Source organism: Moschus berezovskii, chromosome X (genome assembly GCF_049115385.1).
Source record: "Moschus berezovskii isolate FMDL1 chromosome X, NW_MosBer_1.0, whole genome shotgun sequence".
Lineage (NCBI taxonomy): Eukaryota > Metazoa > Chordata > Mammalia > Artiodactyla > Moschidae > Moschus > Moschus berezovskii.
Window position 1 is genome coordinate 91,183,501 of NC_142488.1, and position 26,876 is coordinate 91,210,376.

Here is a 26,876-nt window from a genome sequence, read left to right on the forward strand (position 1 = left end):
ATATGAGGATGCTAGATTTTTAAAAATACACTCCTAGTGGAAACACAAATTACCATAATCTTTCTGGCAATATAAATCAAAAGTCTCAAAAATGTGTGGACCTTTGACTAAGCAATTCTACTTCTAGGAATATATCTTAGAAATAAATAATGATATGTGCAATGATGTATGTATAAAGATTTGAAGGTATATTTATAATAACTAAAAATGTATGGCAAAACAAATACAATAATGTAAAGTAATTAGCCACCAATTAAAATAAATAAAATAAAAAATTAAAACCAATTTAAATTTCACCAGCAGAGGACTGTATAAAAGAAATGGCTTGTAAGATAGAATATAATAAAAATGAAGCTGTACAAGATTTTTCCAGTTTTTAAAAGGAAGATTTATTTAACAAGTTTCACTTAGTACAATACATCTAATGGAAATCACAATACAAGGAAAGATTTAAATCAAAGCCTCAGAATTTCATACAAACAACATGACCAAACTCCTAAAGTATTGGTATTACATCTCAAAATTGTCCCAGAGCTTTTTTTAAAAAAAAGTAAAAGTGTACACTCACGTGCCTTACAGGATATTAAACCAAAAAGCTAGAATTAACAAACATGCCAAATGTTTTCACTTGAAATCGTAGACACAGCTCCTATATTTGAGTTTTACAGAAAAGCATGTTTCTCAACATGCATCCAAAGTTTTCAATGTATCATGGTATAAGAGCAACATTTAACATAAGTGAAATTGCTTTAACCTAAATACGCTTACTGCTTAAGTACACTCCTACAAAATAACTAACTTGAAGAAAGCTGAAAGTTGTTTTAACAGTTATGGTCAATACTGAACTTTGTTATTACATCCTACGTGAATGTTTCAGTGTTCAAAATTACTGAGCTTGAAGTTTTAAAACAATCCTGACTTCCACTTTACAGTAAGCATGAATTACAAGCCTGTAATGCAAAACTGTTAAACTTAATTTTTGTTTCTTAAAAAAAAAACAGAAAAAGAAACAAAGAAAGAGGGAGGGAGGGTAGGAGGGAGGGAAGGAGAAAGAAAGGAATGAAAGGAGAAGGAAAAGGAAACTAGCTGACCAAGAGTGATCAGAATCAATGATAATTCCCATGTACCAATAATACTGGATATGCCTGACACCATTCCTGTTCTAGTTAACTCCCATAAATGCACGGCTGTTATTTCTGTTGTTGTTTGGTACTCCTTTTCTGCCTAAGCGAGGTTTGATTGATAGTCACTGGAGTTTTCCTGCAGAACTTGGTCATATCCACTCATACTACTCTGACCACCATATCCACCTCCGTAACCACCACTCAGCTGCTGACTTGCAGGACCTCCATAACTAGACTGGTTGGATATGCCCATGCCTCCCATCATTTGGCTACCATAAGCTCCACCACTTGCCCCGGCTGTAGAATTCAAAAAGAGTTCTACGTAGCTGTGATCATAGGCTCCCCCACTTGTGCCTGCGGTAGAATTCAAGAAGAGCTCCACGTATCTGTGTTGCATGTTAGCTTTGTCTTTTGCCATAGCTGCCACAGCATCTTCATGAGTAGCAAATTCAACATCTGCCTCACCAGTAACTCTGCCATCAGGTCCGATTTCAATGTGTACTCTCATGGGATTAAGAGGTGAGAAGAAATTGTAAATATCATTCTCAGTGGCTCTGTAAGGTAATCCCCTCATGTGTACACAGTGCCCTGTGGTGCTCTGAAAACTGGACCCACCATCTCCATATCTATGATCAGACATTCCTGAAAAACAGTAATTGAGGTCTCGTCCAAATCTATCAGATCCAAAGCCATATCCATCATTATAGCCACCATAGTCGTCATAGCCTCCATACCCTCCACCATAGGCGCCCCTCCTCATCCTTTCAAAACCAGCCCCTCTGCCAATGCTATTATACCCTCTGCCAGCCCCTGGCCTATCATAGGGACCTGGCCGCTGCATAGCCATGAGCTTTCGAGGGGGGTCATAATGGGTTCGGACTTCAGCTCGGCTACTCTTGAAGATTTCAATGTACCGGTGCCCTATTCTTTCCTTGTGTTTCTTTAAGGCCTTTTCAGCTATCTCCTGCGAAGCAAATTGCACAAAGGCCTCCCCTGTGCTCCGCCCCTGAAAGTCCACCGGCAGTGTCATCCCATTTGGCACAATTTCCAACCCTGAAAAGAACTGAACAATCTCTTCCTTGCTACAGCCAAATGGGAGTCCTCTAAGCCGGACGAAGCCATCATTGGCAGTATCAGGACTATTCGGACCCGTGTGCTTCAACACCCAATCCATTTCAACACTGTTGGACTTGAATACTTCAACATATCTGTGTCCCATGGTTTCTCTGTCCTTCTTCAGAGCCAATTTCACTTCATCTTCAGACTCAAGTTCGACAAATGCTTCACCACTTGGTCTGCCTTCTCTGGTGTAGATGAAACGAATACCTGATGTGCCGTTTTGGATTTTACAATCGGAGAAGAACCGCATCACTTCATCAGCTGAGCAGGACCAGGGCAGGCCCCTGACCTTCACCACGAACCCCTCCCGGCCTTCTGTGCTCAGCATCATGGTGGCTGTTGAATTCTTGCTGGCAGGTTTGGTTCAGTGTAATTTTGGTATAGCTGAAAAAAAATTTAAGACTACTGTCATGGAAAAATGTTCATAATATGGTTAAGAGAGAAAAAGCAAACTATTAATAGAAAACTCAATTACACTGATAGCTTTTTCTTAAGACATTTGTATAACAGAAAGACTTCACCAAATTTCTAACTTATTCATTCATTCAACAACTATTTATTTGATACCTATTTTATGTGCTGGATACCATTAATGGTGGCTATTTCTGGTTGGTAAGATTATGGAACTATGTTTCAGGGAATGTTTTCTTTGGCCACTTCTGTATGTTCTAAGTTTTCCACATTCATCATATATAAACACAAAGTCAGGAAAGATATACAAAAGATGAAAAGATACACAAAATGGCAACTAAATCAGTGAGAGACATTGACACATAAAAGACAGCTACATCTGATTATATAAAAATGGAAAACTTCATTACATCAAAAGTAAGATTAACATAAAAAACAACAAACGAGAAGATAACTACAACAAATACATTACTATTTTTATTATATTGAAAAACTCATACAAATTTTAAAAATCAAGTAAATATTAAGGCCAACGAGATAAATGGAAAAAAAGACATTACAGAGAATTTACACCTTCATTTTACATTGTTCAGTTGCCAGATCCAGTACTAGGTTCCGGCATATAAGGATCAATAAGCCCAGAAAGGACTCATGGTCCTACAGAGGCACTGTACATCTGTACTGAAGACAAAATGGGCAAATAAACATTTCTCTACTATGACATAACTATGGACAGGGTGAAAGTGTTATAAAGCAGGGATTGACTGGTCAATTCTATCAGCGTAGAATAGTTAAGTGAAAAGGACTAATCGGCTCAGGGATCCACAAATTCTAAAAATTATGATGGAGCATAAAATATGAGGAAGCAAGGCAGGAGATAAGGCTGACAAGGGAGAGATTCATCTAGGAGGTCTTATCAGACAGACAAAGGCTAGAGGCCTTTTAAGGGTTTTACATGGGGTGGACAGAGGCCAGGAGGGAAGTAAGGGGAGAGAAGTGAGGGGAGGAAGGAGAAGAAGGAAAGTGAGGGGAGGAGAGTCAAGTAATCAGAACCTTTCAGAAAGATTACCATGGCAACAGTGTGACACTCAGAGGAGGTTAGGGTGACACTATCAAGAGCAGCTCGAGCTCTGTTAGAGATATAAGGTATTTATCTAAAGCAACAGCATTTTTAAAAGGGGGGAGGCAAGATACTTTTTAAAAGGGGGAGAGGCAATACATGATCTATGCATTCAAAGCAGTGGACTCTGTGAGACTTGGTAACAGATTAAATGTATGGGAAATACAGATATGAAGATACAAAAGAGTCTGGGAAATGTTCAAACCTCATCAATCATCAGAAATACAAGTTAAAACTACAATTAATTGCCGTTTTTCATCCATCACCACAGTGAAAGTAAAATAGGAAGGATAAGTTGATACTGATATTCAGGGTTCCCAAACTATTATACTCCCAGAGCAGTGAAAGTTGATGCAGTATCTCTGGAAAGCAATTTGGAAATATGTCATGCCTTTTGATACAGTAAATCCACTTCTGGTTATATGCCCTAAGAAGATCTGAAATTCAGACAAAGGTTTATGGAGCTAAACATTCTTTGAAAGATATTTTACTAAGAAAGATGAAATATTACCCACTTTAAAAATTGGAAATCTAATAACATAAGAAATTACTTATGCTATAATCTTAAGTGACCCAAGATCATAACTGTTTTATAACCACAACTGTGAGAAAGATATATGTTCATATATCCTTCAATCATGCTAGAATTCCTTCCAGGAACCTGGTCAGCAGAAATACTCATGAATGTTCACTGTTGCCTTGTTAGTGATGGCAGAAAATTAGAAACCTAATTACCCATTAATAGGGGAATGACTGAGTGAATTATACTTTATCCTTAACAGAAAGCCATGTAGATGTTTTTTTTTCTTAAATCTGCCCTGACCCTGGAAGATTTCCAAACTAAATTAAATGAAGGAATAATATATAGTATGAACCTACTTATTTTAAAATATAAGCAGGCACATTTATATAGATGTAAATGCAGAGAAGTTCTGGAAGCATGTAAGTTGTTTTTTGAGAAAAGGAGCACTGTAGGGTAGCAAGAATGTAGAGGAATTTCACTTTTTACCCTATATACTTCTAAATAGTTTAATTTTTATAAATCATTGTAACTGGAATTCTTTTAAAAGTTAGGAAAGTACATGCATGGGGAATTTGTCACATGTTAATAGAGGTTACTCTGAGTGGTAAGTTTATGGTTTTTCTCAACTTTTTTCAATTATTTTGTGCATTCCTAATTTTCTATAGAAAGAAACTTTTATTTCAGCAACAAAAAAACAAAACAAATTAAAATGTTTACTTTTGTGATATTTGGTATAGCAAATTTGATAAAAATTTCTATTTTGGTATGTGCATGGCTTATCTGACATGGTCTGGGAACAGTGGGCCTCTTGGAAAGAAAGTGCAAAGTGTACTAACGTCCTTAAAACTACATCAAAGATTCAAGTCAACATTCACTAACTCCCTAAGATGTGCCTGGAACAATGCATGTGCAGTGGTAAGTCTTCCTATAGATCATTTTCAGGTCTGAGTGACTGATTTACACACTGGTTTTTTGCTTGCCTTAACTCTTGGACAACCCATTCCATTTAATGTCCCTACAGCCCTTTTACACACTGGTTTTTTGCTTGCCTTAACTCTTGGACAACCCATTCCATTTAATGTCCCTACAGCCCTCTACGCCTTAACATCCCGTGTGGGGACACGGAGGTTCTGCTTCATCACTGTGTCTCCTGGAAAGGCCACGAGGACTCTGTTGCCTTAAGTAGGAACCCGGATTCCATTTGTGAGTTAAGAATTCGTGCATTTATGTGCGTGTTATATACAGACGTTTTACAGACCGAAATGCTGAGTAGTTATCTGCGAGTGATGAATTACGTGTATTTTTTTTCAATTTATAGTATACCGTTATTTTTCCAAAGTCCAAAAATTGACCATGTAGCTTGTTAAAAGCCGGAAAAATGAACGTTACTTAAATATTTAATTCAGTAAAAACATTCATTGGGCGCCGCGGTAAGGCACGCAGTATTTGCCGAGCTGTGCCTCTCCCTACAGACAATCAGGCACTGGCGACTGGGTACCTGAATGGGTGGACTAGCATTCAGACCACTGGACTCAAGATCTGTTTTTCCTAATCCGGGGATGTGGTTTTCCAATGTTTTGCAGCTTACGGTTTCTCTTAAGGGTCCTTTGAGACCCGCCCAGACAGACAGATATACAAAAACACAGACAGTCACGAGCGTCCACCATTTCCCCACCAGGCGCAGCAAAGGCGGCTTCCCGGCGCTGAGATGGGGGAGGGGGAGCGGGGGAGGGGGAAGCAGGGAACGAAAAAGGCGGAGGCGGCCCGCGGACCCCGCTCTGGTCTGCATCATCACCACCCCCGGGTCCCCGGGTCCCACCCACACACCAACCTCTAACGATACCGGATAATTTTCCTCTTTCTTCCCTCAAACGGCTTATAGCGAGACGGTAGACGACGACCAGAACTACTTCTGCTCACGTAAGCGATCGGTCACGTGAGGATCGACGTCAGGTGAGATCTCGATCACGTGAGCGCCGCTAGGCTCTAACCCGGGATCATTAAAGCGCCGCACTTCCTGCTGGTATAAAAATAGGGCGGGTCGATATTCAGAAAGAGAGAGAGTGATTGGTGGGGGTGGGTCTTCTGTGACCGGTCATTGGTTGGCCTCTGGGGATACCATCCCAGTTGCCGGAGAAACAGTCACGTCACGGCTTAATTACTCCCCCGTGATTGGCGATGGAGACCAAAGCGGGTTCCGCGGACCGTCTCCGCCTTCTTACCCCAGAAGGTTAAATTTAAAACCCCAGGTGACTCTAGGAAATCTGTGTGTGCTGTATGATGGCAGCGAGGGTGAAGCTGGTGAGCAGAGTCCTGTGGCTGGGCTGCGTGCTGGCCTTTCGCTGCCTGGTCCTGGTTCCAGGGGGGCTCCCTGGGGCTTGGGGACTGGACAACGGCTTGGCGATGACCCCTACCATGGGCTGGCTGCACTGGGAGCGCTTCATGTGCAACGTGAACTGCCAAGAAGAGCCAGATTCCTGTATCAGGTATCAGAGATATTGGGTACCTTCTTCCCTTCGCCTTTCCATATATTTGTCTGCTTATGTTTGGAAGGATGGAGGGTCTCAGCGAGAAAATTTTGAGCCGGAGGGAGAGCTCCCATATCGCTGCTTCTTTTTTATCCCTAGCAAACTGCCCTGGATGGGGACTAGCCCTGAATTTTCTCTGTGACCCCTGGATGGGGACTGCTACTGCTAAGTCGCTTCAGTCGTGTCCGACTCTGTGTGGCCCCATAGACGGCAGCCCACCAGGCTCCCCCGTCCCTGGGATTCTCAAGGCAAGAACACTGGAGTGGGTTGCCATTTCCTTCTCCAGTGCATGAAAGTGAAAAATGAAAGTGAAGTCGCTCAGTCATGTCCGACTCTTCGCGACGCCATGGACTGCAGCCTACCTACCAGGCTTCTCGGTCCATGGGATTTTCCAGGCGAGAGTACTGGAGAGGGGTGCCATCGCCTTCTCGGTGAGGATAGAGACTGTACCTTTTGTCCTGTTTTCCTGGTTCGCAATAACAACATCATTCTGGTGGGGAAAGCAGACCAGCTTTGGCAGCCCTGGTGGGAAAGGTGGATCTTGCATTTACCTGGGTCAGGGGCGGGAGGACCCTCTCTGGAAGGAATGCCAAATGGGTATACCTGGGTTCACACACCCCCGTGACAACAGGGCAGGCTGGGCTGGGGGTTCTGCCCTTGAGTTTCTGAAGTCCCAGGGCTCTTGCTGCCTGGAGTGTGGGCTGTGATTATTCAGGAACACAGTCTTCCTTCCTAGGCCCAGGGTGGCCAGAAGACCGGCTGTAAAATGCCAAAGGGGAAGGGTGAGGGGGCCTGGCTGGGGAGCTTAGTCTGGCCAGCGATTCCTGCTTCTTTACCTCTTTCTGCCTGTTCACCCACCTAAGGTCTTTCTCCATTTACCATCCAGTTTGTTCAGACCTTTACTGAGAGCTACTGCTGTCTCTGCGGAGAAGGCAACGGCACCCCACTCCAGTACTCTTGCCTGGAAAATTCCATGGATGGAGGAGCCTGGTGGGCTGCAGTCCATGAGGTCGCTAAGAGTTGGACACGACTGAGCGACTTCACTTTCACTTTCATGCATTGGAGAAGGAAATGGCAACCCACTCCAGTGTTCTTGCCTGGAGAATCCCAGGGACGGGGGAGCCTGGTGGGCTGCTGTCTCTGGGGTCGCACAGAGTCGGACACGACTGAAGCGACTTAGCAGCAGCAGCAGCAGCTGTCTCTGAGGGGTACTAGCGCTGAGAACAGCTGTGGTGAGTAGGAGAGACAGGACTAAGATGCGTGTCATTTCTTCTCCTTTTGGGTTCACGGGTTCCTTGACTCTAATTTGAGGGGATTTAGAGAGAACATAGTGTCTCCTAGATCTCCCCACCCCATAGCCCTTGGGTATAGCGTCTGGTTGGAAGGTTATGTGGAGGAACGTTGGTGCATAAGACAAGTACTGATCCTATCAGACCCACACATCTTTTGTCTGCAGATTGGGAAAGCAACTCTTACCTCATGGAACCAACTCTGGTGATCTGCAAAACAGTTCTTATCTCACATAGGTTGACTTTCAACTAGATAACCCATCTGAAGGACAAAGCACAGTGCAATACCAGACTCCCTCAATTAGGCATATGGAAGGAATGTTCTTACCCCATGCTCATGCTCAGCCCACGTGTCTGACTCTTTGCGACCCCATGGACTGCAGCCTGCCAGGCTCCTCTGCCCATGGAATTTTCTAGGCAAGAATACTGGAGTGGGGTGCCCTTTCCTCCTCCAAGGGATCTTCCTGACCCAGGGATGGAACCTGAGTATGTTGCGTCTCCTACTTGGCAGGTGGATTCTTTAGCATGGCTTCCTATGTGGCAGTAGTGATAAAGAACCTGCCTGCCTATGCAAGAGATGAAAGAGACACAGGTTCAATCCCTGGGTCAGGAAGATCCCCTGGAGGAGGAAAGGGCAACCCACTTCAGTATTCTTGCCTGGAGAATCACATGGACAGAGGAGCTTGTCGGGCTACAGTCCATAGGGTCACAAAGAGTCGGACACGAGTGAGTAAGGGCACAGGCAAGGAATGTTCTTAGCCTGGAATCTGTGGGGAAGTTAATGCAAATCTGAAAACGTGAGTATATGTGTTTTTCTGGAGAGAGGATCTTGAGCTTTGTTCAGATTCTCAAATAGATCTCTATCTAGAAAAGGTTAAGAATCACTGATAGATATTGTTTAAGAACATAATAAACACACCCTTGGTGCAGAGGTCCCTCTATAAGCAGCAGTCATGGTACATCCCAGTGGCCATAAGTTATTCCTTTGAATGTCTTTACAGATGTTGGTCAAACATGACAGAGTTAATTGGCTTTCTAAGTTTCAGACTAAATCCATCATGACCCTGGAGTAAATTATGGCCATCCCATATTTCTTTCTGTCTTTTCCTTTTTTTCCTAAGTGGTGGTTGTCTTATTTTTGTATCTGATTGTGAAATTAATGCATGATTATGGCAAAAAATGTGGATAGTAAAGAAGAGTATAAAGAAAATAGATTCCCCTCATTTCACCAACCAGAAATAATCATGGTTAAAGTGTTAATATGCGACCTTTCCTTTTTTTTCTATGTGAATAAAAACACGAATTTCTTTTTAAAGTGATTTTAATAAAAATGAGATCACATTTATGTCGCGAGCAATTAACAAGACTCTGAAGTCTGCCTGCCTGGGGTCAAATTCTAGCTTATTACTTTGCCAGGTGATCTTGGGCAAACTGATGATCCCTTTGTAAATTAAAGAGTGAGTGCCTGGCACAGAATGAGAGTTTCATAAGTGCAGATTGTATGTATATGCCATACTTTATTTAAACAATCTCCTGTTCATAACTATTCACACTCTTCAATTTTTCATTATTATGAACAAAGCTTGCTAATAACCACCCTTGTACATCATCTGATTTTTTTCCTTAGAAGTCTAAATCCTGGGTCCAAGGGTATGCTCATTTTGTTTCATGTTAAACTGTCCTCCCCCAAAAATTTTACAAATGCACCTTCCCAACAACCATGTGGGCTTCTGTGGTGGCTCAGAAAGTAAACAATCTGCCTGCAATGCAGAAGACCTGGGTTTCAATCCCTGGGTCAGGAAGATCCCCTGGAGAAGGGAATGTCTACCCACTCCATTATTCTTGCCTGGAGAATTCCATGGACAGTGGAACCTGCTGGGCTACAGTCCATGGGGTCACAAAGAGGTAGACAGGACTGAGCGACTCACACTTGTGTATGAGTTCCTGTTTTCCCCCACAGTCTGGCCAACACTGCATTTTTGTTATTCTTCTGAAATTTGCCGATCTGGTAGGTGTTTTTATTTTCATTTATTTGATTACTAATAAAGTTGAACATCTTTTTATAAGTTAAATTGACTGTTTGTTTGCATGATTTCTGCACTGCTTGTTTGTTCCAAATTTTTCAATTGGAGTGTTTGGGGTTATTTTGTTTACTTTTTGGTTTTTGTTGGGTTTGGGTCTACCATAAATTGTGAATTCAGTGTTTTTTTTTTTTTTTGGACCATTTCACACAGCTTGTGGGATCTTAGTTCCCCAATCAGAGATCCAACCTAGGCCCTTGGCAGTGAACGCTCAGAGCCCTAACGACTGAACCACTAAGGAATTCCCAAAACAGTGGTTCTTGCTATATGTTGGTTTTGATATTTATGTATCAAACACCAAGTTTTTACTTTATGATTTCTGGCTCTGGCATCATGCAAAGAAAGTTCATTCCTATCTGAATATAAAATAGAATATAAAATTTATATTTTCCACTAGCATTTTTATGGTTTTTTTAAGTATTTAAATCTTTAATCCATCTGAACTTTGTTCTCCTATAAGCAATATTATATTTAATATGTACCAAATTTCATGATATCAAATGGCTTGAAGGATCTCTTTTCTGAACTTCCTCTTTGATTCTATTTATCTTTGTATTCTAATGCTAATAGTACAGCACCAGCTTCATTTATCTTTTGTAGACTATTCATGTATATAACTTTTGAGGTGAAGTTTTTGAATCATGTTGCACACTTCCTTAAAAAAGTCCTTTGGGGATTAGTTAAAGGCTTTATTAAATGTCTAGAAGTGTACAGAGAGAGTTCGCTTTTTTTTTTAATACTGAGTTTTCCTATTCAAGAACAAAATAATGTATCTCCATTTATTCTCATATTGGAACATCATCAGTCAGTCAGTTCAGTCGCTCAGTCATGTCCGACTCTTTGTGACCCCATGGACTGCAGCATGCCAGGCCTCCCTGTCCATCACCAACTCCCGAAGTTTACTTAAACTCATGTCCATTGAGTGGGTGATGCCATCCAACCATCTCATCCTCTGTCGTCCCCTTCTCCCGCTTTCAATCTTTCCCAGCATCAGGGTCTTTTCAAATGAGTCTGTTTTTGGCATCAGGTGGCCAAAGTATTGGAGCTTCAACTTCAGCATTAGTCCTTCCAATGAATATTCAGGACTGATTTCCTTTAGGATGGACTGGTTGGATCTCCTTGCAATCCACAGGACTCTCAAGAGTCTTCTCCAACACCACAGTTTAAAAGCATCAATTCTTCGGCACTCAGCTTTCTTTATAGTCCAACTCTTACATCCATACATGACTACTGGAAAAACCATAGCTTTGACTAGACTTCGTTGGCAAAGTAATGTCTTTGCTTTTTAATATGCTGTCTAGGTTGGTCATAGCTTTTCTTCCAAGGAGAAAGCGTCTTTTAATTTCATGGCTGCAGTCACTATCTGCAGTGATTTTGGAGCCCAAGAAAATAAAGTCTGTCACTGTTTCCATTGTTTCCCCATCTATTTGCCATGAAGTGATGGGACCAGATGCCACTATCTTAGTTTTCTGAATGTTGAGTTTTAAGCCAACTTTTTCACTCTCCTCTTTCACTTTCATCCAGAGACTTTTTAGTTCCTCTTCACTTTCTGCCATAAGGGTGGTGTCATCTGCATATCTAAGGTTATTGATGTTTCTCCCAGCAATCTTGATTCCAGCTTGTGCTTCATCCAGCCCAGCATTTCACATGATGTTACTCTGCATATAAGTTAAATAAGCAGGGTGACAACATACAGCCTTGATGTACTCCGTTCCCGATTTGGGACCAGTCTGTTGTTCCATGTCCAGTTCTAACTGTTGCTTCCTGACCTGCATACAGATTTCTCCGGAGGCAGATTAGGTGGTCTGGTATTACCATTTCTTTCAGAATTTTCTACAGTTTGTGGTGATCCACATAGTCAAAGGCTTTGGCATAGTCAATAAAACAGAAGTAGATGTTTTTCTGGAACTCTCTTGCTTTTCCGATGATCCAACAAATGTTGGCAATTTGATCTCTGATTCCTCTGCCTTTTCTAAATCCAGCTTGAACAACTGGATGTTCAGGGATCACATACTGTTGAAGCCTGGCTTGGAGGATTTTAAGCCTTACTTTACTAGCGTGTGAGATAAGTGCAGCTGTGCTGTAGTTTGAACATTCTTTAGCATTGGCTTTCTTTGGGATTGGAATGAAAACTGACCTTTTCCAGTCCTGTGGCCACTTCTGAGTGTTCCAAATCTGCTGGCATATTGAGTGCAGCACTTTCACAGCATCATCTTTTAGGATTTGAAATAGCTCAACTGGAATTCCATCACCTCCACTTGCTTTGTTCGTAGTGATGCTTCCTAAGGCCCACTTGATTTCACATACCATGATGTCTCACTATTAGATGAGTTATCACACCATCGTGGTTATCTGGGTCATTAAGACCTTTTTTGTACAGTTCTTTCTATGTATTCTTGCCACCTCTTCTTAATATCTTCTCCTTCTGTTAGGTCCATACCATTTCTGTCCTTTATCGAGCCCATCTTTGCCTGCAATGTTCCCTTGGTATCTCTAATTTTCTTGACGAGAGCTCTAGTCTCTCCCATTCTATTGTTATCCTCTATTTCCTTGCATTGATCACTGAGGAAGGCTTTCTTATCTCTCCTTGCTATTCTTTGGAACTCTGCATTCAAATGGGTATATCTTTCCTTTTCTCCTTTGCCTTTTGCTTCTCTTCTTAGCTATTTGTAAACATCAGTTTATTCAAATGAGCCCTGCACTTAATTTTAAAGTTACCTCTGGGTATTTTAGATTTTATCTGTTGCTTTTTTGGTTGCTCTTGTGAATGGTGTCTTTTTCTCGAATAAGTTATTGTTGATATTTAAAGAAGCCTTCCCTCATAGCTCAGTTGGTAAAGAATCCGCCTGCAATGCAGGAGACCACGGTTCGATTCCTGGGTTGGGAAAATCCCCTGGTGAAGGGCCCCATGAACAGTAACAAAGGGCAAAATGATAGGATACTGAATGAGGAATTCCCCAGGTCGGTAGGTGCCCAGTATGCTACTGGAGCTCAGTGGAGAAATAACTCTAGAAGGAATAAAGGGATGGAGCAAAAGCAAAACCAATACCCAGTTGTGGATGTGACCAGTGATAGAAGCAAGGTCCGGTGCTGTAAAGAGCAATATTGCATAGGAACCTGGAATGTTAGGTCCATGAATCAAGGCAAATTGGAAGTGGTCAAACAGGAGATGGCAAGAGTGAACATGGACATTCTAGGAATCAGTGAATTAAAATGGACTGGAATGGGTGAATTTAACTCGGATGACCATTATATCTACTACTGTGGGCAGGAATCCCTTAGAAGAAATGGAGTAGCCATCATGGTAAACAAAAGAGTCCGAAATGCAGTACTTGGATGCAATCTTAAAAACAACAGAATGATTTCTGTTCATTTCCAAGGCAAACCATTCAATATTACAGTAATCCAGGCCTATGCCCCAACCAGTTAATGCTGAAGAAGCCGAAGTTAATCGGTTCTATGAAGACCTACAAGACCTTTTAGAACTAACACCCAAAAAAGATGTCCTTTTCATTATAGGGGACTGGAATGCAAAAGTAGGAAGTCAAGAAACACCTGGAGTAACAGGCAAATTTGGCCTTGGAGCATGGAATGAAGCAGGGCAAAGGCTAATAGAGTTTTGTCAAGAGAATGCACTGGTCATAGCAAACACCCTCTTCCAACAACACAAGAGAAGACTCTACACATGGACATCACCAGATGGTCAACACAGAAATCAGATTGATTATATTCTTTGCAGCCAAAGATGGAGAAGCTGTATACAGTTAGCGAAAACAAGACCAGGAGCTGACTGTGGCTCAGATCATGAACTCCTTATTGCCAAATTCAGACTTAAATTGAAGAAAGTAGGGAAACCACTAGACCATTCAGATATGACCTCAATCAAATCCCTTATGATTATACAGTGGAAGTGAGAAATAGATTTAAGGGACTAGATCTGATTGATAGAGTGCCTGATGAACTCTGGACGAAGGTTCGTGACATTGTACAGGAGACAGGGACCAAGACCATCCCCATGGAAAAGAAATGCAGAAGAGCGAAATGGCTGTCTGAGGAGGCCTTACAAATAGCTGTGAAAAGAAGAGAGGCGAAAAGCAAAGGAGAAAAGGAAAGATAGAAGCATCTGAATGCAGAGTTCCAAAGAATAGCAAGGAGAGATAAGAAAGACTTCCTCAGTGATCAATTCAAAGAAATAGAGGAAAACAACAGAATGGGAAAAACAAGAGACCTCTTCAAGAAAATTAGAGATTCCAAGGGAACATTTCATGCAAAGATGGGCTCGATAAAGGACAGAAATGGTATGGACTTAACAGAAGCAGAAGATATTAAGAAGAGGTGGCAGGAATACACAGAAGAACTGTACAAAAAAGATCTTCACGACCAAGATAGTCATGATAACGTGATCACTGACCTAGAGCCAGACATCTTGGAATGTGAAGTCAAGTGGGCCTTAGAAAGCATCACTACAAACAAAGGTAGTGGAGGTGATAGAATTCCAATTGAGCTATTTCAAGTCTTGAAAGATGATGCTGTGAAAGTGCTGCACTCAATATGCCAGCAGATTTGGAAAACTCAGCAGTGGCCACAGGACTGGAAGAGGTCAGTCTTCATTCCAATCCCAAAGAAAGGCAATGCCAAAGAATGCTCAAACTACCGCACAATTGCACTCATCTCACACGCTAGTAAAGTCATGCTCAAAATTCCCCAAGCCAGGCTTCAGCAATATGTAAACCGTGAACTCCCAGATGTTCAAGCAGGTTTTAGAAAAGGCAGAGGCACCACAGATCAAATTGCCAACATCCGCTGGATCATGGAGAAAGCAAGAGAGTTCCAGAAAAACATCTATTTCTGCTTCATTGACTATGCCAAAGCCTTTGACTGTGTGGATCACAATAAACTGTGGAACATTCTGAAAGAGATGGGAAAACCAGACCACCTGACCTGCCTCTTGAGAAACCTGTATGCAGGTCAGGAAGCAACAGTTAGAACTGGACATGGAACAACAGACTGGTTCCCAATAGGAAAAGGTGTACGTCAAGGTTGTATATTGTCACCTTGCTTATTTAACTTATATGCAGAGTACATCATGAGGAACGCTGGGCTGGAAGAAGCACAAGCTGGAATCAAGATTGCTGGGAGAAATATCAATAACCTCAGATATGCAGATGACACTACCCTTATGGCAGAAAGTGAAGAGGAACTCAAAAGCCTCTTGATGAAAGTGAAAGAGGAGAGTGAAAAGGTTGGCTTGAAGCTCAACATTCAGAAAACAAAGATCATGGCATCTGGTCCCATCACTTCATGGGAAATAGATGGAAAAACAGTGGAAACAGTGTCAGACTTTATTTTTTTGGGCTCCAAAATCACTGTGGATGCTGATTTCAGCCATGAAATTAAAAGACGCTTGCTCCTTGGAAGGAAAGTTATGACCAACCTTGATAGTATATTAAAAAGCAGAGACATTACTTTGCCAACCAAGGTCCGTCTAGTCAAGGCAATGGTTTTTCCCTTGGTCATGTATGGATGTGAGAGTTGGACTGTGAAGAAAGCTGATCGCCGAAGAATCGATGCTTTTGAACTGTGGTGTTGGAGAAGACTCTTGAGAGTCCCTTGGACTGCAAGGAGATCCAACCAGTCCATTCTAAAGGAGATCAATCCTGGGTGTTCATTGGAGGGACTGATGCTAAATCTGAAACTGCAATACTTTGGCCACCTCATGCGACAAGTTGACTCACTGGAAAAGACTCTGATGCTGGGAAAGGTTGGGGGCGGGAGGAGAAGGGGACGACGGAGAATGAGATGGCTGGATGGCATCACCGACTCTGTGGACATGAGTTTGAGTGAACTCCGGGAGTTGGTGATGGACAGTGAGGCCTGGCGTGCTGTGATTCATGGGGTCGCGGAGAGTCGGACACGACTGAGCGACTGAACTGACTGACTGACTGACTGACTGAAGGGCTAGGCTACCCACTCCAGTATTCTGCCCTAGAGAATTCATGGACTTTTCTGGAGAAGGAAATGGCAACCCACTCTAGTATTCTTGCCTGGAGAACCCCATGGACAGAGGAGCCTGGCTGGCTACAGTCCACGGGGTCGCAAAGAGTCGGACACAACTGAGCGACTTCACTGATTATGTTAACTTTGTAGTTTTACTTTACTGAACTGTCTTCTTAGTTCTAATAGCCTTTTCAGTTTCATGTATTTCTCATTCCTCTTTTAATTGTTTGGGGTTCTTAGGGGTAGAAGGGGAAGGAGTGAGAAGAAAAAGGGCCAGTCCATTTTACCCTCATTGGTTGTAATTACTACCAAATTGTTACTGGGTTGAAAAATAAATTGCAAAACATCGAGATGCCTAATAAATCAGAGTACCCAAGCATTTGTCTAATGAATTGTAATGATTCTTGGAATTTGTCTTTCAGCGAGAAGCTCTTCCTGCAGATAGCTGAGATCATGGCCTCAGATGGCTGGAAGGATGTAGGTTATGAGTACATCTGCATTGATGACTGTTGGATGGCTCCCAAAAGAGATTCAAAAGGCAGACTTGAGGCAGACCCTAAACGCTTTCCTAATGGGATCCGCCGCCTAGCTGATTATGTGAGTGTATGGGTAATTTTCTTTTTCATTCAGGTGACTATAAGCATTTCTGTACACAATCTTGCTCAAAACACTTGGAAAGTAAAATGGCTGTTACTATCCAAACAATGAATTGTAAGGCTTTTTGGGTGGAATTTTCATCCCATCAGCAGATCTGTGTTTCACAATAGTTCTTGAGGCCCATCTTGGAGAAGTTCTCTTTTTGGTGAAACCACTGAATTCTCTAGGAGAAAAAAGGAACTTGGTTCTTGACATGAGTGCATATATTTCTATGTAAATTTTGAGCAGTTATCACAATTGTACTATAGACTACAACTTTAGAAGATAGAAGGAATATGTTCTAGAGATTGTTAAAGAGTAATGGAGCCGGACACTAGTTAAAGGCAGTGAAGACATACTGAGTACAATTCAGTACTGTTGTAGTAGGGGAATGAGCCAAGTTCAATCCAAAATACACCAAAGATGAGTGGGGTTTTAAATATCCAGATTGTGGGGGTCAGTGGATGAACAATTACTAAGAGGAGATATCAGGAGGAGGGGAAGTAAGCCAAGGACTTAGACATCAAGGGTGGGGCATAAGGAATTTGATCAGATATTAAAAGAGGAAGGGGGAGGGTGACTTTGCAGGATTCTTACTAAAACTAGACAGGGAAAGCTAAGGTAGAGGCCTACTTGAGAGGGGATTCAGAGGTGCCTAAGGTTCAGTGAAGGAAAGAGTATTTGTCCAGATAAATCTGTCATTGCCCTGAAAATGTAACTTTTAAGATCCTGTCAAACGAAGATCAGAGCAACTGACAGCTTTCACAACAGTTCTATGCTGTTGTTACATATAGAGTTTGAACTCAGCAGAACTGGAGACTTTGCTCTTTATCTCCTGACAAACTAATCTGGATAATTTTATGGGCTGGGGGGAAGGGGAAAGCCCCCCCCCAGTATCTACCTGGTGAAGTGTACTGGTCTCTGCCTCCAGCCTGAAGTGGTTCTCTCTATTTCATGATTGCCCTTCTAGCGAGGTGACTCTTTTCTCTCATTTCAGGTTCATAGCAAAGGACTGAAGCTAGGGATTTATGCAGATGTTGGAAATAAAACCTGCGCGGGCTTCCCTGGGAGTTTTGGATACTATGACATTGATGCCAAGACCTTCGCTGACTGGGGAGTAGATCTGCTAAAATTTGATGGTTGTCACTGTGACAGTATACAACATTTGGCAGAGGGTATGTTTCATCCACAAGATTTAGCCAAGAGCAAAAGGCAGAACTTTGAGGACAAGGTAGCTAAGCATCCAAAGAACTAATCCTCACTTTGGAAATATCCAGTCACGATACTGGAAATAATGATTCTCTATGTGCCAGAGCTCCTGCCTCTTCTTTCAGTTTGTCCATGCATTTATTCATTCATGCATGTAAAGGCCACATGTGCCTAACCACAGCTAATGCCATGAACTTTTCATGTAAGAGAGCTCTGAGTTGACTCCAGATAATTGTTAACTCTGTCCATCACTGGGAAGAGAATCCCAGATGTCAAACAGTCACAGAGAGAAGAGCATCTTCCTTCCTGCCCTTCCTCAATATAGGCATCATCCCGCACTCTCTCCTCAGAACAATCCCAGCAGTCTGGGTGACACTACACACAGTGTAAGCACAGAACAGTCACCTCTCTGTGCTCCTGGTTTAAAATAGAAGTGTGGCCCTTCCAGGCAGCTTCTTTTAAAAATATACAGCCCCAGCTGGAAATCCCTTTCTTTATTTTACACATTGTTTTCTCATACAGGTTATAAGCAAATGTCCTTGGCCCTGAACAGGACTGGCAGAAGCATTGTGTACTCCTGTGAGTGGCCCCTTTATATGTGGCCCATCTTTAAGGTGAGCTAGTGAGCCCAGAATCCAATAGAGCCTTGCTGGTAGATTTTCAGAACTCAAGAGCAAAGGAGACAAAGGTCCCTGTCAAAGTCCAGCCTTACTTAACAGTCTCATCCTGCCATTTCTCCCAGGATCCACCCACTTCTCACCATCCCCACTGCTCTCATTGGAGACTAATCCACCATCAACTGGGAAGCTGGTCATCTTTGATTCTTCCTTTTTGTCTCATGGTTCACAACCTATCCGCATCCTTTTAGTACTGCCTACAAAATATATCCTGAATCAGCCCACTTCATTATCATGTTAACCTATTCAATTTCCTTCTATGAGCTTAACACTATATGGAATTATTTGTTGATTTACCTATTGTCTGTCTCCTCCATTAAGATGTAAGCTCTAGGAAGGCAGGGACCTTTTCTGACTTTATCAGTGTATCCCTACCTTATGGTAAGTGTTGAATAATTACTTATAGAATGAATCCCTGTTATCTTCTTCTAATCTCTGCAAAATTCTCTAACCTCTTTCTAAACATCTTAAACCTCAGATAGCCCACCTGCCTATCTACAAATTTTATTTCTAATTAAACATAACAAATTATATGCCTGGGATTCAAATTGCCTTATCATCTGCTGGCTGAGTCCTGTGTAATTTGGAACTTTTACTTATTAAGATCTAACTGAAGTACAGTTGATTTATAGTATCATATTAGGAAATCACTGTATTTGCTTCTGATTATAAAAGTAATACATGTGCATTTTGGAAAAGTTTGACTGTGAAGTATAGAATAAATTAAAATCCTCCATAATCCCAATACAGTAGTCCCCCCATCCCACAGTTTTGCTTTCCATGGCTTCGGTTACCAAAGGTCAACCACAGTCCAAATATTAAATGGAAAATTCCAGAAATAAATAATTCATAAGTTTTAAATTGCACACGTTCTGAGTATCATGATAAAATCTTACGCCATCTCACTGTATCTCGCCTGGGACATGAATCATCCTTTTTGTCCGGCATACGCATGCTGTGTTCGCCACCCACCCATTGGCGCCTGTATAGGAAAAAAAAGTAGTACATATTATAGAGTTTGGTACTCTGTGGCTTCAGGCATCCACTCAGAGTCGTAGAATGCATCCCCCACACATAAGGGGGGACTGCTGCACCTAGTTACTGTTTGCTAAATTTCCAGCAAAAACAGTGTTAGAACCATTTTTAAGTTATATAGCCTACTTCTGAAGCAAACGTCTTACAATGAAATTCCATTATATTAATAAGGATTTAGCTTTCCTCATAGAGACCTTTAACCTGCAAACTAAGGAGGCTACAAGTGCCTTTTTAAAACATGATGGTTTTCCTATCATAAGAATGTTAGTAGAAAGTAAACAGAAGAGTTCTCTCTGTTTTCACAGCCCAATTACACAGAAATCCGAAAGTACTGCAATCACTGGAGAAATTTTGCTGACATTTATGATTCTTGGGAAAGTATAAAGAACACCTTGGACTGGACATCTTCTAACCAGAAGATAATTGTTCCTGTTGCAGGACCAGGAGGTTGGAATGACCCAGATATGGTAAGAACTTGAGCCCTCTTGTTCAAGCTCCTGAAGTGCACATGTTTCCTTCCTACTTGACACCCAGGATAAATCAGAAGGGAGAAGTTCCTGGGAGGAGGTTTTATGTGAGAGTAATCAGAACAGGATGCCCTGGAAGGTGACTTGTCTCTATGTCTACGTAACTTTAAGAATGTTTTATCTGCCTTGAATTCTTACTTCATTCTTTGTCCCAGTTGGTGATTGGCAACTTTGGCCTCAGCCAGGATCAGCAAATAACTCAGATGGCCCTCTGGGCTATCATGGCAGCTCCGTTACTCATGTCCAATGATCTCCGACACATCAGCCCTGAAGCCAAAGCCCTTCTCCAGGATAAGGATGTAATTGCCATCAACCAGGACCGCTTAGGCAAGCAGGGTTACCGGCTTAGAAAGGTATAATAAATAATGTTCTATGGGAGAAAATAAGAATTGGCCAGGAACATCTTCTCCTGCCTTCTCATTTACAATTCATCCAAATGTTTATTTGGGGTGTGTATTTTAAGATGGTTTAATACTCAAGTACCAAGTTTGTCTTGGACTGAAATCTGTTACTTTATGGAGGATATGCACTGGTATTTTAAGAAGGCATTTTTTAATCTTGATATCATAATCAGTAATGAGGCTCCTTTGTGCTACTTTTCTCTAGAAGTGCTCGATAATTCTAAGACATAATGCCACAAATAATATGGCAGCTTACTGCTGGTTACCAAACTATCACACCTCTTTTCCTGGCTTGCTTTACAGGAGAACAGCTTTGAGGTGTGGGAACGCCCTCTCTTGAACTTAGCATGGGCTGTGGCTATAGTAAACCTGCAGGAGATTGGTGGACCTCGTTCCTACATCATCTCTGTTACTTCCTTGGGTCGAGGACTGGCCTGTAATCCTGACTGCCTGATCACAGAGCTCCTGCCTGAGAAGAGGAAGCTTGGGTTTTATGAATGGACTTCAAGTTTAAAAACTCAAATAAATCCCACAGGCACTGTTTTGCTTAGGCTAGAAAAAACAAGCTAAGTTCAGTTCAATTACTCAGTTGTGTCTGACTTTTTGTGACCCCATGGACTGCAGCATGCCAGGCTTCCCTGTCCATGACCAACTCCAGGAGCTTACTCAAACTCATGTCCATTGAGTGGGTGATGCCATCAAATCATCTCATCCTCTGTCGTCCCCTTCTCCTCCCACCTTCAATCTTTCCCAGCATCAGGGTCTTTTCAAATGAGTCTGTTCTTTGCATCAGGTGGCCAAAGTATTGGAGTTTCAGCTTCACATCAGTCCTTCCAATGAATATTCAGGACTGATTTCCTTTAGGATGGACTGGTTGGATCTCTTTGCAGTCCAAGGGACTCTCAAGAGTCTTCTCCAACACCACAGTTCAAAAGTATCAATTCTTCGGCACTCAGCTTTCTTTATAGTCCAACTCTCATATCCATACATGACTACTGGAAAAACCATAGCTTTGACTAGACTTTGTTGGCAAAGTAATGTCTCTGCTTTTTAATATGCTGTCAGGGTTGGTCATAGCTTTTCTTCCAAGGAGCAAGCGTCTTTTAATTTCATGGCTGCAGTCACCATCTGCAGTGATTTCAGAGCCCCCGAAAATAAAGTCTGTCACTGTTTCCATTGTTTCCCCATCTATTTGCCATGAGGTGATGGGACCAAATGCCATCTTAGTTTTCTGAATGTTGAGTTTTAAGCCAACTTTTTCACTCTCCTCTTTCACTTTCATCAAGAGGCTCTTTAGGTTTTCTTTGCTTTCTGCCATAAGGGTGGTGTCATCTGCATATCTGAGGTTATTGATGTTTCTCCCAGCAATCTTGATTCCAGCTTGTGCTTCATCCAGTCCAGCATTTCACATGATGTACTCTACATATAAGTTAAATAAGCAGGGTGACAACATACAGCCTTGATGTACTCCATTCCCGATTTGGGACCAGTCTGTTGTTCCATGTCCAGTTCTAACTGTTGCTTCCTGACCTGCATACAGATTTCTCCGGAGGCAGATCAGGTGGTCTGGTATTCCCATTTCTTTCAGAATTTTCCACACTTTGTGGTGATCCACACAGTCAAAGGCTTTGGCATAGTCAGTAAAGCAGAAGTAGATGTTTTTCTGGAACTCCCTTGCTTTTCTGATCATCCAACGGATGTTGGCAATTTGATCTCTGGTTCCTCTGCCTTTTCTAAATCCAGCTTGAACAACGGGATGTTCAAGGATCACATACTGTTGAAGCCTGGCTTGGAGGATTTTGCGCATTATTTTGCTGGCATGTGAGATGAGTGCAATTGTGCTGTAGTTTGAGCATTCTTTGGCATTGCCTTTCTTTGGGATTGGAATGAAAACTGATCTTTTCCAGTCCTGTGGCCACTGCTGAGTTTTCCAAATTTACTGGCATATTGAGTGCAGCACTTTCACAGCATCATCTTTTAGGATTTGAAATAGCTCAACGGGAATTCCATCACCTCCACTAGCTTTGTTCATAGTGATGCTTCCTAAGGCCCAGTTGACTTTTCATTCCAGGATGTCTGGCTCTAGGTGAGTGATCACAGCATCATGATTATCTGGGTCATGAAGATCTTTTTTGTACAGTTCTTCTGTGTATTCCTGCCACCTCTTCTTAATATCTTCTGCTTCTTTTAGGTCCATACCATTTCTGTGCTTTATTGAGCCCATCTTTGCATGAAATGTTCCCTTGGTATCTCTGATTTTCTTGAAGAGATCTCTAGTCTTTCCCATTCTATTGTTTTCCTCTATTTCTTTGCATTGATCACTGAGGAAGGCTTTCTTATCTCTCCTTGCTATTCTTTGGAACTCTGCATTCAAATGGGTATATTTTTCCTTTCTCCTTTTCCTTTAGCTTCTTTTCTTTTCTCAGATATTTGTAAGGCCTCCTCAGACAACCATTTTGCCTTTTTGCATTTCTTTTTCTTGGAGATGGTCTTGATCACTGCCTCATGTACAGTGCCACAAACCTCCATCCATAGTTCTTCTGGCACTCTATCAGGTATAATCCCTTGAACCTATTTGTCACTTCCACTGTATAATTCAACTTAAGTCTAAATTTGTCAATAAGGTGTTCATGATCTGAGCCAGTCAGCTCCTAGTCTTGTTTTTGCTGACTGTATAGAGCCTCTCCATCTTTGGCTGCAAAGAATATAATCAGTCTGATTTCTGTACTCACCATCTGGTGATGTCCATGTGTAGAGTCTTCTCTTGTGTTGTTGGAAGAGGGTGTTTGCTATGACCAGTGCGTTCTCTTGGCAAAACTCTGTTAGCCTTTGCCCTGCTTCATTCTGTACTCCAAGGCCAAATTTGCCTGTTACTCCAGGTATCTCTTGACTTCCTACTTTTGCATTCCAGTCCCCTATAATGAAAAGGACATCTTTTGGGGGTGTTAATTCTAGAAGGTCTTGTAGGTCTTCATAGAACCATTCAACTTCAGCCTCTTCAGCATTATTGTTTGGGGCATAGACTTGGATTACTATGATAATCAATGGTTTGCCTTGGAAACGAACAGAGATCATTCTGTCATTTTTGAGATTGCAAGCTAGACTGCATTAAAAGCTTCCTTTACAAGTAACTACCCTGCTTTTTTCCATCTTCAGCTGTTTTTATTTCCTTGAGGATGATTTTCCACACTTGAGCTATCTGAAAACATTTTGGGGAAAAGCCTTTGAACCAGATATGAATAGCTGAGAAAGAATTGCTTAGTAATATTAATAAGTAAAATAATAATTTACAAACATGCCTAATTTTGTTGCATTTAACAAATACTGTGGGGGTTTGGGGTTTTTGTTTTTTTCACAAATTGAAGGTTTGTGGCAACCCAGCCTCTGTCACAAGTCTATCGACCCTGTTTTTCCAACAGCATTTACTCACTTCATATCTGTCACATTTTGTTAATTCCTGCAATATTTCAATCTTTTTCATTATTATTGTATGTATCATGGTGATTGAGATTTACTACGGCAAATAATATTGACTCACTGAAAACTTAGATGATATTTAGCAATAAAGTATTTTTAATGCATCCATTGTTTTAGATATAATGCTATTGCTAATATTTAATAGATTACAGTATAAATGTTAAGTTTTATATGCACTGGAAAACCAAAAAACTGGTGACTACCTTTTTATCTGTTGCCTGTATCAGAACTACAGACCAGGGACTATTCTAGATGCACAAAGTGTACTGACCTTATAACAACCCTGATGCAAGTACTTAATCACTGTAAATTACAGCCAGGATTTTAAACCAAGGCTGGTGGCTCAACTGGTTAAGAATCTGCCCACAATGCAGGGAGACCCCAGTTCAATTCCTGGGTCAGAAGATCCTCTGGAGAAGGGATAGGCTACCCACTCCAGTATTCTTGGACTTCCCAGGTGGCTCAGCTGGGAAAGAATTGACCTGCAGTGCGGGAGACCTGGGTTCAATCCCTGGGCTGGGAAGATCCCCTGGAGAAGGGAACAGCTATCCACTCCAGTATTCTGGCCTGGAGAATTCCATGGACTGTATAGTACACAGAGTCCCAAAGAGTTGGACACAACTGAGTGACTTTCACTTTTTAACCCTTACACCGCTACCTACTTGGATGGCACTAATTCTTAGCCTAAAGGCCAGTACTTTGGCCACCTGATGCAAAGAGCCAACTCATTGGAAAATACTCTGATGCTGGGAAAGACCAAAGGCAGGAGTCGAAGGGGCTGACAGAGGATGAGATGGTAGGATGGCATCACCGACTCTATGGACATGAGTTTGAGCAAACTCTGGGAATAGTGAAGGGCAGGGAAACCTGGCATGCTGCAGTCCATGGTGTCGCAGAGTCAGACACAACTGAGTGATTGAAATAAACTGAAAGGGAATATAAAAAGAAAACTACTTTCTCAGTTGAAGGGAAAAAAAAAATCCTAGCAGGAAAACCCTTCATAAATTTAGAGGCAACCCATGCATGTGTGCTCATTTGCTTCAGTTGTGTGCTACTCTTTGCAACCCTGTGGACTGTAGCCCACCAGGCTCCTGTCCTTGGGATTCTCCAGGCAAGAATACTGGAATGGGTTGCTATGCCCTCCTCCAGGGGATCTTCCCAACCCAGGGATTGAACCAGTGTCTAGTATGTCTCCTGCAGAGGTGAGTTCTTTACCACTCACTGTGCCACCTGGGAGGCAATCCAACAGACCACATTACTGAATTTTTATGGGAAGAATCTTGTTAGGAAACACCCCTACACACACACTTAACTTTCTAAATCTAGAAAGTTGTTTTTGTAATCTAGGTCCAACAAATGCAAATGGCTTTCTTTCACCAACAACAGTTGGTACATTATGACCTAAAATACCAAATGTCTGGACAGAAGACCCCCTCCACTTTAAGATGAATTGCCTTATCTTGAGGTCCCATGGTGAGGCAGTGAACTTCAAATTGGGGTATGGAGGAATGAGTCATTGGAGGATTTCCAACTTTCCTTTTCCTTTAATTGGTTTACCTAAGGACCAACCTGCAGCTAATGCTCCAGGCCTGCCCCTTCTCCACTTCCCCTTTTACTATCACCCTTTTCCTACATAAGCAAAAAAGCTATTCAGCTCACCTATCACGAATGCAGGACAGTACAAGAGGCCCACTCAAAACACAATGTGCATGTTGTTAACAATTCCTTAGGCTGTCAGGTGATAACCAACTTTTTTTCAATAAAACTGGAGGACTATTGACTAAAATTGTCAGTTAATAAAATTGGAATAGAATTCACAAATCCAGACTTAATTCATCCACAGAAACTAACTTGGAAGGAAACACCTCCATCTCCAGTTACCAAAATGCATAACTTAGTTGCTTCACCTCTAGTTATGCTGCACAAGAATGAAGAATACAAAAGCATAGAGGATTCCAACTCTTAGGCATTTTACAATGTGAATAGGTTATTCCCCATAGATTCCACTGCTGCTACTGCTAAGTCACTTCTGTCGTGTCCGACTCTGTGTGACCCCATAGACGGCAGCCCATCAGGCTCCCCCGTCCCTGGGATTCTCCAGGCAAGAACACTGGAGTGGGTTGCCATTTCCTTCTCCAAATAGATTCCACTGGGGAGTTTAATTTTATAGAAATTCTATCCTTTGCAATTATTTCAATATGATTAAAATAACTTTTTATCTACTTGAAAATTTGAGGAAGTTTAGGTGGGATGAGAGTAAGTCTAATGATCCATAGAAGGGCTTCCGGGGTGGTGCAGTGGTAAAGAATCCACCTGCCAAGCAGGAGACTGGGATTCAATCCCTGGGTTGGAAAGATTCCCTGGGGAAGGAAACCGCAACCCACTCCAGTTTTCTTGCCTGGAGAATCCCATGGACAGAGAGAGGAGCCTGGCAGGCTACAGTCCATGGGGTCACAAATGAGTTGGATGCCACTGAACAATACTGTGCCTAGAGAACGGGGTTGAAATTCCTCAACTTTGGTTGACTTAAATTCTGGTGACTTTAGTAGTAAACATGTGAGACAAATTATGTCACTCCTGGTGAACCCCATTAAGTCCCAAGTGCTGAAAGTACCAAACCCATCACAACATCTGATATGATGTTCAACCAGTCAGATTCAACTCCTAATTCAACTCCAGAGTCAAGAATCCAAAACCATCAAGCATAAATTTCCCAAAGAGT

At 41.9% G+C, this 26,876-nt stretch overlaps 2 protein-coding genes across 3 annotated transcripts; one reads left to right on the forward strand and one right to left on the reverse strand.

The window, feature by feature from the left end:
• Positions 1-364: 364 nt before the first annotated feature.
• Positions 365-6,280, reverse strand: HNRNPH2 (heterogeneous nuclear ribonucleoprotein H2). 2 transcript variants are annotated; one of them, XM_055438249.2, is made up of 2 exons: positions 6,129-6,280; positions 365-2,627 (listed from the first exon to the last, which is right to left on the reverse strand). In XM_055438249.2, the coding sequence occupies exon 2, from the start codon at positions 2,572-2,574 to the stop codon at positions 1,225-1,227; it is 1,350 nt and encodes a 449-aa protein (XP_055294224.1). In that variant the 5' UTR covers positions 2,575-2,627; positions 6,129-6,280; the 3' UTR covers positions 365-1,224. The 2 variants fall into 2 exon arrangements, with proteins under 2 accessions (XP_055294224.1, XP_055294225.1); XM_055438250.2 differs by having other exon boundaries at positions 6,141-6,272.
• Positions 6,281-6,435: 155 nt separating this feature from the next.
• On the forward strand, positions 6,436-26,745 carry GLA (galactosidase alpha). The gene is made up of 7 exons (XM_055438251.2): positions 6,436-6,783; positions 16,615-16,789; positions 17,826-18,003; positions 18,560-18,651; positions 20,055-20,216; positions 20,432-20,629; positions 20,981-26,745. The coding sequence occupies exons 1-7, from the start codon at positions 6,575-6,577 to the stop codon at positions 21,245-21,247; spliced, it is 1,281 nt and encodes a 426-aa protein (XP_055294226.1). The 5' UTR covers positions 6,436-6,574; the 3' UTR covers positions 21,248-26,745.
• The last annotated feature ends 131 nt before the right edge of the window (positions 26,746-26,876 follow it).

Coding starts and splice junctions, on each gene's coding strand:
- HNRNPH2 (XM_055438249.2), bottom strand. CDS start 2,574: ATGATGCTGAGCACAGAAGGCCGGGAGGGGTTCGTGGTGAAGGTCAGG.
- GLA (XM_055438251.2), top strand. CDS start 6,575: ATGATGGCAGCGAGGGTGAAGCTGGTGAGCAGAGTCCTGTGGCTGGGC. Junction 6,784..16,614: donor GAGCCAGATTCCTGTATCAG/GTATCAGAGATA, acceptor TTTGTCTTTCAG/CGAGAAGCTCTTCCTGCAGA. Junction 20,217..20,431: donor GTTGGAATGACCCAGATATG/GTAAGAACTTGA, acceptor TCTTTGTCCCAG/TTGGTGATTGGCAACTTTGG.